The sequence below is a fragment of the Dermochelys coriacea genome, chromosome 26, assembly GCF_009764565.3.
Source record: "Dermochelys coriacea isolate rDerCor1 chromosome 26, rDerCor1.pri.v4, whole genome shotgun sequence".
NCBI lineage: Eukaryota > Metazoa > Chordata > Testudines > Dermochelyidae > Dermochelys > Dermochelys coriacea.
Window position 1 is genome coordinate 6,075,765 of NC_050093.1, and position 14,598 is coordinate 6,090,362.

General features: G+C 43.6%; 1 protein-coding gene across 6 annotated transcripts in view; it reads left to right on the plus strand.

Moving 5' to 3' along the window:
• Positions 1-14,598, plus strand: part of PPP3CC (protein phosphatase 3 catalytic subunit gamma) — a 55,263-nt gene that overhangs the window by 33,712 nt on the left and 6,953 nt on the right. For 2 of the 6 annotated variants that reach the window (XM_043502966.1, XM_043502967.1), the window contains exons 4-13: positions 817-928; positions 3,677-3,822; positions 5,129-5,268; positions 6,297-6,374; positions 6,481-6,575; positions 8,509-8,634; positions 9,681-9,758; positions 10,427-10,453; positions 11,302-11,383; positions 12,070-12,167. In XM_043502966.1, coding sequence (XP_043358901.1) covers positions 817-928; positions 3,677-3,822; positions 5,129-5,268; positions 6,297-6,374; positions 6,481-6,575; positions 8,509-8,634; positions 9,681-9,758; positions 10,427-10,453; positions 11,302-11,383; positions 12,070-12,167 — 982 coding nt within the window. The remainder of the gene's footprint in view (positions 1-816; positions 929-3,676; positions 3,823-5,128; positions 5,269-6,296; positions 6,375-6,480; positions 6,576-8,508; positions 8,635-9,680; positions 9,759-10,426; positions 10,454-11,301; positions 11,384-12,069; positions 12,168-14,598) is intronic. The other 4 variants (XM_043502968.1, XM_038384718.2, XM_038384717.2 and 1 more) reach the window with 2 other exon arrangements.

Sequence of the window (14,598 nt, forward strand, 5' to 3'; positions counted from 1 at the left end):
TAGTGGTCAAAAAAGCAAACAATTTAGGAACCATTAGGAAAGGAATAGATAAGACAAAATATCAGAATGGCACTATATAAATTCATGGTACACCTTGAATACTGGTTGTCCCATCTCAAAAATATTAGAGTTGGAAAAAGTACAGAGAAAAGCAACAACATTTATTCAGGGTATGGAACAGCTTCCATATGAGAAGAGATTAAAAAGACCAGGACTGTTCATCTTAGAAAAGAGACAATTAAGGGGCAATGTGAGAGGTCTAAAAAAATAATGAATGGTGTGGATAAAGTGAATAAGGAAATGTTCTTTAACCCTTCACATAATACATGAACTAGGGGTCACCCAGTGAAATTATTGGGCAGCAGGTTTAAAACAAACAAAGGAAATATTTCACACAACACACAGTCAACCTGTGGAACTTGTTGCCGGGGATGTTGTGAAGGCCAAAACTGTAACTGGGTTCAAAAAATAATTAAATAAGTTCATGGAGGATAGGTCCATCAATGTCTATTAGCCAAGATAGTCAGGGAGGTAACCCCATGCTCTGGATGTTCCTAAACCTCTGACTGCCAGAAGCTGGGACTGGATGACAAAGGATGGATTACTTGATTAATTCCCGCGTTCTGTTCATTCCCTTTGAATCATCTGGCACTGGCCACTGTCAGAAGACAGGATACTGGGCGAGATGGACCGTTGATCTGATCCAGTATGGCCATCCTTAAGTTATTCCAAACACTCTCAGTAAAGTCTATAGATGATTAGTGCCCTATAAAAGGTTTTATGACATACCATCTTCTCCTTCCATCTCGTTTGTAGTGTGTGCTGTATTTATGGAGTTTAAAGATAAATCATCCCAAAACGCTGTTCCTGCTTCGAGGGAACCATGAGTGCAGGCACCTGACAGAATACTTCACCTTTAAACAGGAATGTAAGTATGCCCAATTCTCCTCAGTAATGACATAGAAGCACTAGCACGACTTGGCCAGGAAGTCCGCTATTGGGCCTGCCTTGGATGGCCCAGCTGGCTTTGGCAAATGTATCTGCACCTAGCTGTCCTCTTGTTTCCAATATTCTAGCACGTTGCTTTAAATGCTGCTCGGTATTTTGGGTTGAACCAATCCTATGGAGTACTGAACATATGCTAAAGTAGCATTTGAGTTCTCTTGGTAAAAGGAATATGAATGCAGATAAAAGAAGCACAAGCCCATCTCCTGTGTTCCTGTCTTACTGACAAATGGTTGCATGCAAAGTCCCCCCCCCCCCCATCCTCCCCACAGCTTCTAGACCCAACACCCTATAATTACGGCCAAGTGACTTTCAGTTCAGTTTGTGCAGCTGGAATTAGTGATTACAGCTAGAAGAAAATAAAGGACTCTTCCTAGTGTTTGTACTGGGCAAATCATTACCACTAAGATAATTTTATTTTAGTTAAATATAGTATTTATAACTTTTTAAAGTATGTGAAACTAGTGCTGGTGAAAGGTAAAGTGGCATGCCAGCCCTAGAGACTGAGATCCTCTCTCGACACAACAAGCATAGCAGAGGCAGCAGTTGTGTGTGCTTTGACCCTGACCTGAAAGAGTCCTCTCTCTAGAGGACAGGCGATAGTTCAGCTCTGTGGCTCAGCCTGCTGTCAGAGAAGTAAAGTGTGACAGGAATGTACCTAAAAAAGAAAAGGAGGACTTGTGGCGCCTTAAAGACTAACGAATTTATTTGAGCATAAGTTTTCGTGAGCTACAGCTCACTTCATCGGATCCAATGTTGCATCCGATGAAGTGAGCTGTAGCTCACGAAAGCTTAGGCTCAAATAAATTTGTTAGTCTCTAAGGTGCAACAAGTCCTCCTTTTCTTTTTTGCGAATACAGACTAACACGGCTGCTACTCAGGACCGTGCCTGTTTGTTCAGAAATGAGCTGAGGCACAGCTTGCTTCATGCTGAACACTGAAGAGCCATTTGATGATGGTCGTTATTGCTCCCAACTGAGCTGGACTGGATTTGTGCTAGAGGTTAAAGGTTCTGTATTCTGTTCCCTGTTGAAAAGCATAATAAACAAAAACTGCCTTTCTCTTCCTGTACATAAATGTTTCATTACAGAAGCCTTTTTGAGCCACAGAAATAAAGGATGGAGAAAATGAAATATTCAGTAATACCACTTTTTCCTTGTAGATGAAGGTCAATTTTACAGTAACAGTAAGATTTTTCCAAGACAAGGTTGTGATAAAATATCACCATCTAAGATGGCTGCCAGACATGAGACCATGTGTACTTTGATATGGTGATCCCCTAATGTGACGGCATGGTGTTGTAGGCTCTTACTACTTCAATAACACCTGATGGGGGACGTTTCTGAATCTATCTGGCAGCTTGTTGTGAAAGCTTAGTTTCTGTGTTTAGGAAACCCATATCAATTCTGTGACACTTACTGAAAACCTTCCTAGCCTATCTGTTAAAACAATCAGCAAAAGACATCAGATTGCAGAGCATTAATGGTTAAACCAGCAGGTGTCTGGACATATTGCTGCTTAGAACAGCACCTCCTGTTGTATCCATAAAAAGAAATCTAAAACATTGGCTTTTAGAATGCATTTTAATGTGGAGATTGCTGAATGTGACTTTTTTTTTTTTTTTGGAGCCATTTGGGCCAACTCAGCACGCTAAATAAGAGAACTTGTTCTCAGTGGCTTCTTGTGGGGGAAGGAACCAGATCACTTTTTGTGTTCTAATCCAGTCAGGTCTCGGGCTAAAAAGGTTGGGTCAGGTCAGTACTCAGGAGCCCTTGAAATAACACAAGTTGCAGGGAATGGTGCTGAAAGTGCACTGAAGGGCTCTTTTCTCTCTGAATCAGTAATGAACTATGCCTCAGCATTGTGAGAGAACTGCTACTAGTTGATTGTCTCTCTGATATCAGGCTGAGGCATAAAGCTGAGAACCTGACCATATGTGGGCATTAAAGATTATATGCTATTTCTTGTAAGACTTGGTGTGTTAACCCCTGGCATCCTGGTCAAATTCGAGCTCCTTAGCCTCCCCAAGTCTCCCTTGAAGCACTTGTATCCAACTGAAACGGCAATTCCTGATCTAAACTGTTACATGGTTTTGCTGTGCCAAGTTAAACAGCTGTTGCAGTTTCTAGTGTATAGTCTGCATCGTAGTTGAAGCTTGTAAGATTCTTTGGGGTCCTTTGAGATGAAAGGTGCAATATGAATGTAAGATATTTATATGATTTTTATTAGTCAACCAAGTTCTTTCTAGCCTTTGGCAAATGCTGAGGCGCCTCTTCCAGGAAGTTCTTGGTATGGAGGTTAACACGCACTAGGATAAATTCATTTCTGAGCTTGAGGGGAGAAGATTAAAGTAAAAGTTCCTAACTGGGGCCACATTGGAAGCCTTTGACTTTCGGGGTCATTAAGTATTTTTCTAAGACAGCTCTGCTAATGTGCTAGAGGAAAGCTTTGCTTAGAATGTCATAGGTGTAGACTGTTTTTATTTCACTGTCTATATTCGCTTCCTGGAATCTCTCTGACAATGCTAGAGATCAAGGCCTTTGCTGCCAGTTCCTGTAGTACGTTAGTCTGAATGCACGAACGGTCTGGAACCTTTTCATTCAACTTGATCAACCCACATGGGGTAGAAGATAAATCATCTTCTCTCTCTCCCGCCTGCTCTCCCCATTAGGTCGAATCAAATATTCGGAGCGAGTGTATGATGCATGTATGGATACATTTGACTGTCTTCCTCTCGCCGCCCTCCTAAACCAGCAGTTCCTGTGCGTCCATGGAGGACTGTCTCCAGAAATCACATGTCTAGATGATATTAGGAAAGTAAGTAATCTCACTAGTCATTCACACTGACATTTTTATTGGGCACTTGTATTACTAGGGTTCGATTTTTAGTTGCATACTCTCAACCCATCTCTGATGGACATGAGTTATTGCTTCCTCTGGAATCTTGGATTGTTGAAGTTTGGTCTTCATAGGACTTTCTTTGATCCCTTTACCGAAAGGGGTTGTCTGCAGTTTAAGCATTGGGTGCGATACCCTCCTGGGAGCCCAAGATCTCAGCAGGAACAAATCAGCTTTTTTTCTTTCTGAGGTAAAGAAATTTGAGTTCCAAGCAGTTCAGTGTGCATGGGCCTTTTGGACATGTGTAAACAAGCCAAAGCCCTGTCTATTGCACGGACGTTACAGCTCCTTAGTCCGTATTATGGAGTGTTCGGTGCACTGGTTAATAGCCTTTGCACCCCACAGGTGGGTGCTGCATATAAGTAGTTTGACGTTCTTTGTTGAAAAACAAGCTATGGATGTTTGATATTCCTCCATTTTATCTGCTGTTTCTGATACTCCCCCATGTATCTTGAGACAGCATTATGGTCTGTAGTTCTGCAGCACAGCTCAAGCTACTTTGTGTTTGAGGGTTATGGATCACACACTTTTCTTCCTCTCTCCCACCTCATCCTTAGTTCTCTCATGCAGCCAGAGCTGGATGGTTGCAAGGGCCTGACAGATTGTCCCAGAGTTGGGCCTTCAGTCAGCCAAACTCCAGGCTAATTAAAGGCCTTTGGGTTGGTTACTATGACATGGTTCCAGCTCTTCTTCCTAAATTGCTACTTGGTAGCTTGTCACTGGTATAGTTTGCATTTTCAAGTCTGCAGTATGTTTTTTGTTGTATAGAATTTACTTTTTCTGCCACCATGTAACAAGTTAATAACATCCTTGATGCTGACTGCATTGAGTTTCTGTAGACACTTTGAGTGTAGGCAACATTCTCTAGTGGTTAGACCAGGGAGCTTAAAGTTAGATAGTATGTGCTGGTTCTCCCACAGCGAAGATCTCTTCTGAATGTTTTGAGGGAGAAAGGAAAGCAGGCAGGGGCAGAAAGCCAGGCAACTCATGAGCATCCAAGTGAAGACGAGATGGCTGCCACTCAGACCTTGCTCCCCAGAAGATGGAAGGAAGGAAGGAAGCTCAGATCTGTTGAGTAGACTCAGTAAGAGAGGTGTCCAAAGCTCTAATCCTAATTCATTCAAACTAGCCCATCTCCAGAGCTCTTCTGCTTAGGGGCATGTGCCCCTTCGTTACAAAGCCACTTGACCTCCACAATTGTCCTCATTTTGTGTGCTCCTTCCAGTTAGACAGGTTTAAAGAGCCTCCAGCCTTTGGTCCGATGTGTGACCTACTCTGGTCTGATCCATCAGAGGATTACGGCAATGAGAAGACGCTAGAGCATTTCACTCACAACACTGTTCGAGGCTGCTCCTATTTCTACAGGTAAGCGGAGTTTCAGTGGGGCTCAGATGAACTATGGCTTCTGACTTGCCCTGGGTAGTGTTTAAAAGCGAATGGAGAGAGGGAGTGAAATCCGATAGTTGTGTTAAATGCCCCTACTTACCAAGTTCTTGGGTTGTCTGTGTTAGCACAGTAATACATGAACTTGCTTTAAAGCTGTTTTTCCCCTATGGGAAATCTACTTGGGTAGTACCTGACTCCCTGAAGCTGCCCCAGGTTGCATCACTTGATGAAACCGCAAGTATCCAAGGTTGTAATGAGACTTCTGCTACCTGTTATGGTGCTTTTGGAGAGACTTTCAGGGACCAGAAGGTATCAAGGGGATTTCAGAAGGAAAGAAATAATTTTAAAAGATAATTTTTTGTTCTTGGCTCCTTGCAACCTGGCTGGTTGAGATTTAGCACAGGAATCCAGACTCACTACTGTTTCCAGTATGCTTTGTGATGAATCTTTAAAAGATGGCACTGTACATGGTTGTGGCCTTATTTCAGAGGCGCTGAGGGGTTGCAGCTTTCATTGGCTTTGAAGGGTGTGACTACACTGCAGCTGGGAGTGAGCCTCCCAACCTAGGTAGACAGATTGTGACTGCAGGGCTCTAGCTAGCATGCTCAGAATAGCATTGGGAACATTGCTGCACTGGCTGAGGCTTGCACTAGCCACCTAAGCGTGAAGCCAGAGGATCAGGTGGGTCCGAGCTCAGTGGCTAGTGCAAGCCTCCGCTGGTGTAGTAACACCCATGCTGCTCTTTTTAGCACACTAGCTTGAGCCATGCAAGCGTCAGTCTGCCAGCCAGGCTGGGGGCTCGCTCCCAGCTGTAGGGTAGACCTATGCAAAGATGTTCAGCACGTCTGAAATCGGCCCACAACTATGTGCAGTGCTTTCATTTAAAGATTACTTCCAAAGCTCACGAGACCATTAACGCTCTTTGTTCTCATTTCTCCTGCCTCCCTAGAGGAGGGAGGATTTTTGTCTTTGCTACCTACTAATGTATTTAAAACTCTTCTTTTCAGTTACCCTGCCGTCTGTGAATTTTTGCAAAACAATAGTTTGTTATCTGTAATCCGAGCTCATGAAGCCCAGGATGCCGGGTAAGTGCTGCAGTGCTAGTACTGAGCAAGAATGGGTTGTTTTTTTGTTTTGTTTTATTCTACCCTTAGCCAGACCAGAATGCTAACACCATGCCCTGCCTTCTAGATACCGAATGTACAGGAAGAGCCAGACAACAGGCTTTCCATCGCTAATCACAATCTTCTCTGCACCAAACTACCTAGATGTGTATAACAACAAGGGTAAGGCGGGCAAGGCTATGTCTCTGCAGTTGTTTTGGATGCCAGTGCTGTTTTAATATTAACCCTTAAGAAACCCCTCTCCACTTCCTCCCTCTGTTTTGTTAGCAGTAGCCCCCGCTCACTCTATCCTTCTCATTTGAATGAAGCCTCTTCCACTTCTCTAGGTGCACGCACAGCCTGTGAGCCAGATCAAGCTAGTCACTGAGCCCAACTGCATCATGCTAGCTGCTGTGTGCTGCTACCCCTCTTCTTCCAGCCTGGCCTGACCTGCTGATATGATTCTACTCCCACACATCTGGTTCTCGGCTTTCAGGGGGAGGTGGGTGTCTGGGAAGTGACAGCTGGGGAAGGAGGTGGGACAGCTCCAAACAGGCTCCTCAAGATCCCTGAAGTTAGTATTACCTTTTTTCTGCCACAGTGGTCTGATGGAAGCCTAAGAAAACATCTCATCTTCAATGGGATGTGTGCCTGGGATAAGCTAGGGTTGAATCCAAAAGAGCTTCATTAAGTGTCAGTTTGACAAAAGCCTGTAAACTCATAGTGAAGGTTGCCACTCTGTGTATGACTTGACCCTATCCCAGCCCATGTGTTGAAGTACCAGTGCACAAAGGAATAAAGAAACCATGGAGTTAGTAGCTTTGGATCTGCATTTCTTTCCTTTAGTCAGTTCAACTTAGATACTTCAGCATCACATTATTTTCCTTTTTTGGATGATGGCACTGAATGAAAAGTAGCTCTGCTATTAGCATTGCAGCTGCATTCAAATTGGCAGCAGATTGTTATGGCATTGCTTACTGAAGTTGCGCACTGTTTCTTTGACATGATCAGGTCAGTGGGTCCACAGGACACACTATAGCTAGAAGCGTTTGACATATGTAAACATGAAGGAGAAAGAGGAAGAAAATTGTTCAGAATAGTCCATGGTGATTATAAATACAAATAATGGGATGAATATGAGGAAAGGTAAAATTTAGGCTGAGAGCAGGAACTCTTTCCTAAGAGCCGGATCTGTAAGGCAGAGGAATAGTCTTGAAGAGGAGTTGGTGGCAATCACTTAGTTACTCTGGACACAGCCCTAGTGTGTGCTTCAGAGGGAGCAATCTTAAACTGCTTGGCCAAGAGTAGTTAATAGGCCTTCACCTCTGATTCTGGTATCTGTGGGAATGTCACCTTGTACCATGTCATCAGGGGCCCTTAAATGAATATTGACATGCATTGGGAAAAGGAGCATTGCTGTGAAATTACAACCACACTGAGGACTAAACGCAGTTATGAACCTTATTTCTAAAACTAAAAGCTAAAGCATTTTTCTTAGTCTAAACTGGACTAAGTAGCAAACCTAAACAAGAGCCCTTCTTTCCCACTCTGACTTTAACTGGCTTTAATTGGTTATTAAAGTGTGCCCCTCTAAGATGGCAAGTGTGTATGCTGTTATAACTAAACTGTCCAGTTATAAGCCCTGGGGGAATGACATGCATGCTGGTAATGGTGACACTGCTGCTGTGACATGCAGTTACTGTCCATGTTCATAAACTGTAATCCCTCTGATATTAAATAAGAAGTGAGGGAAACTTTATGCCTATCTTTCTAATCTTGACTTAGGATCCAAGAGTTTCTAGTTCATGGTTTCTTTGAGGTGACGGTTTTGAGGCTTCTGAGCAGAGTGTACTTTTTCTTTAGAGTCTCATTATATAGTCCTGGGGAGCTGTTTGGAAGATGAGCTATTGTGAAATGTCTAAAACTTCATGCCCTGTAGTCGATAAACTGAAAATACCACTTAAGCCTCTTAATTCTAGATGAGTAGTTGGTGCTGCGCAAATGGAACTGGTTGTCATTGTTTGATCACTAACGCTCAGTGCTAGAGGGAGACGGTCTTTGTGCCTCAGAGCTCACAGTGCCTGCATACACACATTCCCTCCCTCTCCTTTTCTAGCTGCTGTGCTGAAATATGAAAACAATGTCATGAACATCAGACAGTTCAACTGTTCTCCACACCCGTACTGGCTTCCAAACTTCATGGATGTCTTCACATGGTCTTTACCTTTTGTAGGGGAAAAGGGTAAGAAAAATAAAGCTTTCAGATTTTGATTTGGCCTAAACAGTGACAGATCATAGCACTGTATGTGTTAAAAGCCCCCTGAGGGTAACTAAATATCTGTAAATATCAAATCAAGGGATTATCTTGGAAGTTTTAAATATGTGATGCAGCTTGGCAGTGTAAAATGGTATTGATAAGTAGTTCAGACTTATCATGACCTATTGTACAGTAGTAGAATTGATTGCTAAAGTTCATCAGATTTTAAGTTTCTTTGGGGAAAAAAGCCTGCTTTGCCATAACCAAGAAGTTAAATAAAATGGTCCCTGTTTCACAGTATTTTTGTACTGATGAACCAGCCCTGATTAGGTAATTCCCCCAGCTGTGCTGAAATCTTCCATGGTAAATACAATGTAGATGTGTGGCCCATCAGAAAGAGTATTCACCATAATCAGGGAGAGGCTTTGATTTCAGTTTTAATAAGGTATGGCTGCCTAAAAAAACAGATTGTGTGCCAAAATTCCCGCTTCTTAACAAGGAGCGCCGCTCTCTCTCCCAACCAGTCTAGATTCTCTTTCAGGGCTTTAGGATTTGGGGATAGCTTAAAGGTCTAAAATGTTTACTCTGTGGAACCAAAGGTTGAAATCCCAGAAGAGCCGACATTCCCTGAAACAGATGGAGTATTATGCAGTTTTTGTGGGGTAAGGGGAGTTAAGGGGGATTGGGAAGGGACCTTAACTGAGACCCAATCTCTTCTGCATGAACACTGTGGATACCCCACTCCCTGACCAGTTCCCATGCAGTTGTGCAGCATTCTGTGCAATGCTCAGATTGCACCCACTTCTATGACTGAGGATCTCAAGTATCTAATCAAATGTATTTTGGGATCCTCTGCAATGAAGGATGCTGCAGAATGTAGCTATAAAATATCTTTGGGCTCCCTCTTCAAACGTATAAATGACTGATCTCATTGGTTCAATCCAGTTCATTCTCTGATACCCTTACCCCTTGAGCAGTGTGAGCGCCAGCCCCCTCTAATCTTCCTACCTATTTGTCACTACTTCTTGCAGTCACAGAGATGCTGGTCAACATCCTCAACATATGCTCTGATGATGAGTTGATTTCAGATGGTGATGAAACTTTGGAAGGTAACAACCTTTATTACAAGTTGGGCTGTTAACAGTGGTGAGGGAATGGTTTAAAGCTAAGCTAAGAGATTGGCATCCACTTTAGAACTAGAAACAAAACTGTCCCTTTGCGATCCAGTGACAGTGAAGTGCATGGGGTTGTCCTTCTTTGTGGCAATGCACTCCTCACTTAGATAATCTGAAGAATGATTTCCTGGAATTACGAGGTCATGGGATTATTCCCCAATTTATTTTTTCTGACTCGAACATTATTACTCAATCTACTGCTGCAGACAGTCTTTCAGCTGCTACTCTGACCCTCTAGATCTAAACTTTAACACTCAAGCACTGGGCCAATTTGTCCTTCCTTTTCGTACTAGCTCCAGAAATGGCAGCCAATTATTTGGTCCTGATTAGTGATTTTTGAAGTTGAATGCAGGTGGAGTAATACATACATTTTGATAAATGGAAAAGTACTGAGAGAAAATAAAGTAAATGTGGCATGGAAGTAGTAGAGAGGTATAATGTAACAAGGTGCCACTTCCGTCAACAGGTGGAGACTTTAACCCGCTTCTCTCATGGAATTTCATTTTTGATTTTTTTTTCCCCTCCTTCCCATGAAAATTAAATTTTGTTTCTTCTATCTCTGTCTTCATCTCCTTGTTTCTTGGTGTCTCCTCTCCCTGAAGATCACTACATTTCAAGCTATCAGAAAGGTACCCAGCTAGAATTTGCTGCAAGCTTAATTCTCACTGCCTGTGTCACCAGATTCCTTGGAGTGGATTTGAATAGCTGACTAGTTGGGGAGGCTCTCCATCTCCCTTTCAGTTTTAACATAAGCGCCGTGTGGTTTTTAACCCTGCTGTGTTCCTCTAGGAACTTGAGAGATGGGGTCACATTTCTCTTTGGCTTCCTAATGCAGCCACCTAGTGCATGGCTGAACCATTGGTGCATGTTCAATCTCCAGTTTGACTTGTACTGTTCTAATGTGTGATAGTGCCATTTGAAGACTCTTAGCTGAGAGGAGATGTATCTATCCTATTTTATCATCAATCACCTTCCATGCTTTTCTCCCAGCATACACAGTAAAAGGGGAATACACCTACCTCACTGTATGTTTGAGTGAGGGTCAAAGCAGAGTTGCAAGGCAGTGTGTGTTTATGCCAGAGGTGATGCTTGTGTGACCACTCTCCCTTCTGCAAGCACAAGATTTGTCTGTGTTCTGCCTTACCAAATGTCTACATGGCTGAGTCATTTGTGTTACGTTATGTGTAATGTGATCTGACCTGTCAAGTAAAGATCTGCTGCTTCCCGCAAGAACTGTGTGATCCATTCTTCTGGTGGTTCTACTCTTTCCTTAGACCTCTTTGTGTCATTTTGTCAGTGTCTCCATCCTCATTTCCATTGCAACCCCCTCCCAAGAGACTGTATTCTAGAGAACGTAGCTGTGAATTCGTAATCCATGATTTCTCTTTCCTAGAGCCAGACAGATGCTGCATACTGACATTACCTGTGGCTTTAAAAGGGGGGCAGGAAATCCTTACACAATTTTTTTCTTTCAAAGCAGGCACGACAGTCCGTAAGGAGATCATCAGGAATAAGATAAGAGCCATTGGGAAGATGGCGCGTGTGTTTTCAGTTCTCCGGTAAGAAGGCAACTTGAGAGTGTTTTGTGTATGAGCTTAATGTGCAATCTGGGTACTGGGGGTTGCTTCTCTGTCTGACCCGTATGAGTGAAGGTAGCAGTATGCAGGCAGGAATCCAGCTGAGAGAGACTGCACAACTGTATCAAAATGGGGAGTCTGGATTTGGGGAAATTGCTCCCATCTATCTGTAGTCTGGTGCTGCAAAGCTGATGGTCAGTCCTGTTCTTCGGGGACTACAAAAACCTCCATCCCATCAAAGCTAGCATCCTCATCAACGGAAAAGATTAGACCTGTAGTGGGGATCCCTCAAGATCAGAGGTGCATTTCATGTAAATAAGGAAGTATTGGTTGAAGTGATTGCCTTGCCCTTGGCTTTGCTGTACGTCGTCCTAGTAAATAGAGCACCTGAGCTTGCAAGGTTATATTAAACTTCCTGGTAGAAAAAGACATCACATGGAAGCTGTTTGGATCACCTTTGGCAGTTTACTGCCAATATGGTACAGACCTAGGCTTGAGGGTTACCCAAAGGCAAGTATGTAGCATTCCCCTGGGAGGGAAGGAATATTTTAGTGAGCATGCCGCTTGCTGTAACCCTCTTGCCTAAATGCTGGCTCTGGTAAGAGTAATCCATCCTTCTGCATCTTTTTTTTTTTTTTTTTTTTTTTTTTTTTTTTTTTTTTTTCCAGAGAGGAGAGTGAGAGCGTGCTGACTCTCAAGGGCCTGACTCCCACAGGTACGCTGCCCCTGGGAGTCCTCTCAGGGGGAAAGCAGACTCTACAGACTGGTGAGTACATGGGAAATAACCCTTTCAGTGAGCTCCATGCACAGTGTATCTCATGCTCCAATGTTACACATGTACATAGGTGCTTCTCGACGTGTGGCTTGGGACATGCGAGGGAGCCACTAGCACTTGTTTGGAGGAGTCAAGATTCTCTATTTGCCATATCTGGTGTTCTGCTGAAGCAGAGCTGGCACGGAAGTATCTGGCCTTCAGGTGCCACCATAAACCATTGTGCCAGTTCCTACAATTCCTCTCCTGCAGCACCATGGGAATGGGGGCAAAGGATTCTCGGGAGGACCATTGTGTGGGGTCATAGGAGGGAATGGTTGAGAACTCCTGGTATAAAGTGATACAAACTGGGATGGGGGGGGGGGGGTCTTTTTTCTAAGATACTAGTATAATCTCTTGGTCAAAGGATTGTCCCCCCTCTGCTCTTAACATTGCCTCCAGGCATTCTCTGCTTCAGCTGCTCTCCTGCTGCTGTGTAACAATGTACATAAATAGTATGATAAATGAGTCTGCTTTTTAGGGTTGTTTTTATCAAACTAAATCCCTTTGTTTTCAACCCTAATATTATGATTCCAGGAGGGGGGAACTTATATTTTTACTTTGAAATAGGTTAGTTCTCTCAAGTATGTTTTTAATGTTCAAACTTGGCAATCCTAGTGACTTGGTCCATTGGGTTTGAGTAGCTTTCCTGTATGCTTGTTACTTTCTCTGTATTTTTGGCAAGTACCCTTGTTGCTTCCCACCAATCAGTCTCAAATTACATTAACGTTCTGAGAGTGGCACTGATCAAACCTCACATAAGTAGTGTGTTTCAGGCCACAGGGGGTGGAGATTGGCTGGTGGTCAGGGAATGAGTTATCGTAATGTGTGTCCCCAGGGGGAATCCCGTAATCTAGTGTTTTAATCCTTTCCTGCTGCCAGTGCTTCAGTACTGGCATATAATCAGCCTGCTTTCCCTTCCAATCAGCATTGGGTGGTTTCCTGATGGCTCAGAAAGAGGTTTGTTCTGGGACTGTCTTTGATTAAATATTTCATGGGTGCTTGAGGGGAGACTTGCTATTGGGCTTGGAGGATGTGGCATCTTCCCAAGCTTTGTAGGTTTTCTTTGTCCAAGGAGATGTGCGAGTTTACGCTCTGTCCATTGTGATTTCTGGCACACTGATTAAGCTACAGGCATGAGAATAGAAAGTCAGTAGGTGAGAGAGCAGATGTTCACCTTGAAGGTGTTGTTGTGATGACCTTGGAATACAAAAGACTAGAGCCAGACTTAGTCATGTAGCATTGTTTTATGCAGCTCTAGTTTGAAGGATGATGCATGTTATAGACCGGAGAGATGCAAATAAGCTTAGGACACAGACTTCTGTCTATTGCTTTTTTAGGTTATTCCTCTTCCCCAGAACCCCCACCTCCTCAGAGGTGACGTGCAATGCAGACATGTCCCAAAGTTTCTAAAGAGCTACGCTTTGACCTGAGGTGAAGGATTTTAGCTTTACACAGCTTCATAGTGAGCTTTGTGGTTTGATCATAATAGTGAGAGAGATGGCAGATCAATTAGATAATTCCTGCTGCTCTTACCCCGTTTTCCCTCCTCCTCGTTCAGTCTCTGTTGACTTCCCCTCTTCTGTATGAAGTCTGAGCTTTTCACCTTCAAGGCAATCCATAACTCCACTGCTACCTGCATTTCCATGCTCAGCTCCTAAGCACCATCCTGCTTCTCGTGCCTTTCCCAAGCTTCTCTCCTGGTCATTCCTTGTCCTTTTTGTCCACTCCTAACTTCATGCTGCCTTCCATGATACCCATATGCTTGGAACATGAACCGAATGCCTTCCTTCAAAAACCACTCTGGAAACTCCCCTGTTCTGTCATGCATTCCACAGATAATGTCCAGACTGAGTTGTGAGCATTCAGTGTTGAATTGGGTCATCTTGTGCCCTCATTGGGAGGGCGGGGGGGCTGGAAGTTGGTTTGCTCCCCTTCTCACCATCTCTGCGCCTTTTACAGATCTTTAATAACATGAGATTAACAAGAGTCAACTAAAGATGCTCAACCCAGAGCTACAGTGTTAACGCACAACACTATCCCTTCCTCACCCTCTGTCTGGAAGCCTGAACACGTGACCTGTGCATTATGCCACACGGATTTAACAGTCTCAGGCACTCGCAAGCCTAAAGGGGAAATAGATTCCAGTCAAGGTCTGTCCATTGAGAATGCCCTGCTACCAGGTGTTTCTGACAGGGGTTAAGAGCACATGCATGTTGACAATCGCAGCAGTTCCAGGGGCGGAGGGAGACATGACATTGCTGAAACCTTATGATGTCCTGTTGCTTAGTAACCCTTTTTGTGGGAGGAGTTGAAGCCAAGTAGGTTTGAAATATCTGCCTGTGTTGCGTTCTACTTCAAGAAATCAGGAGCCGAACAGCCTAGT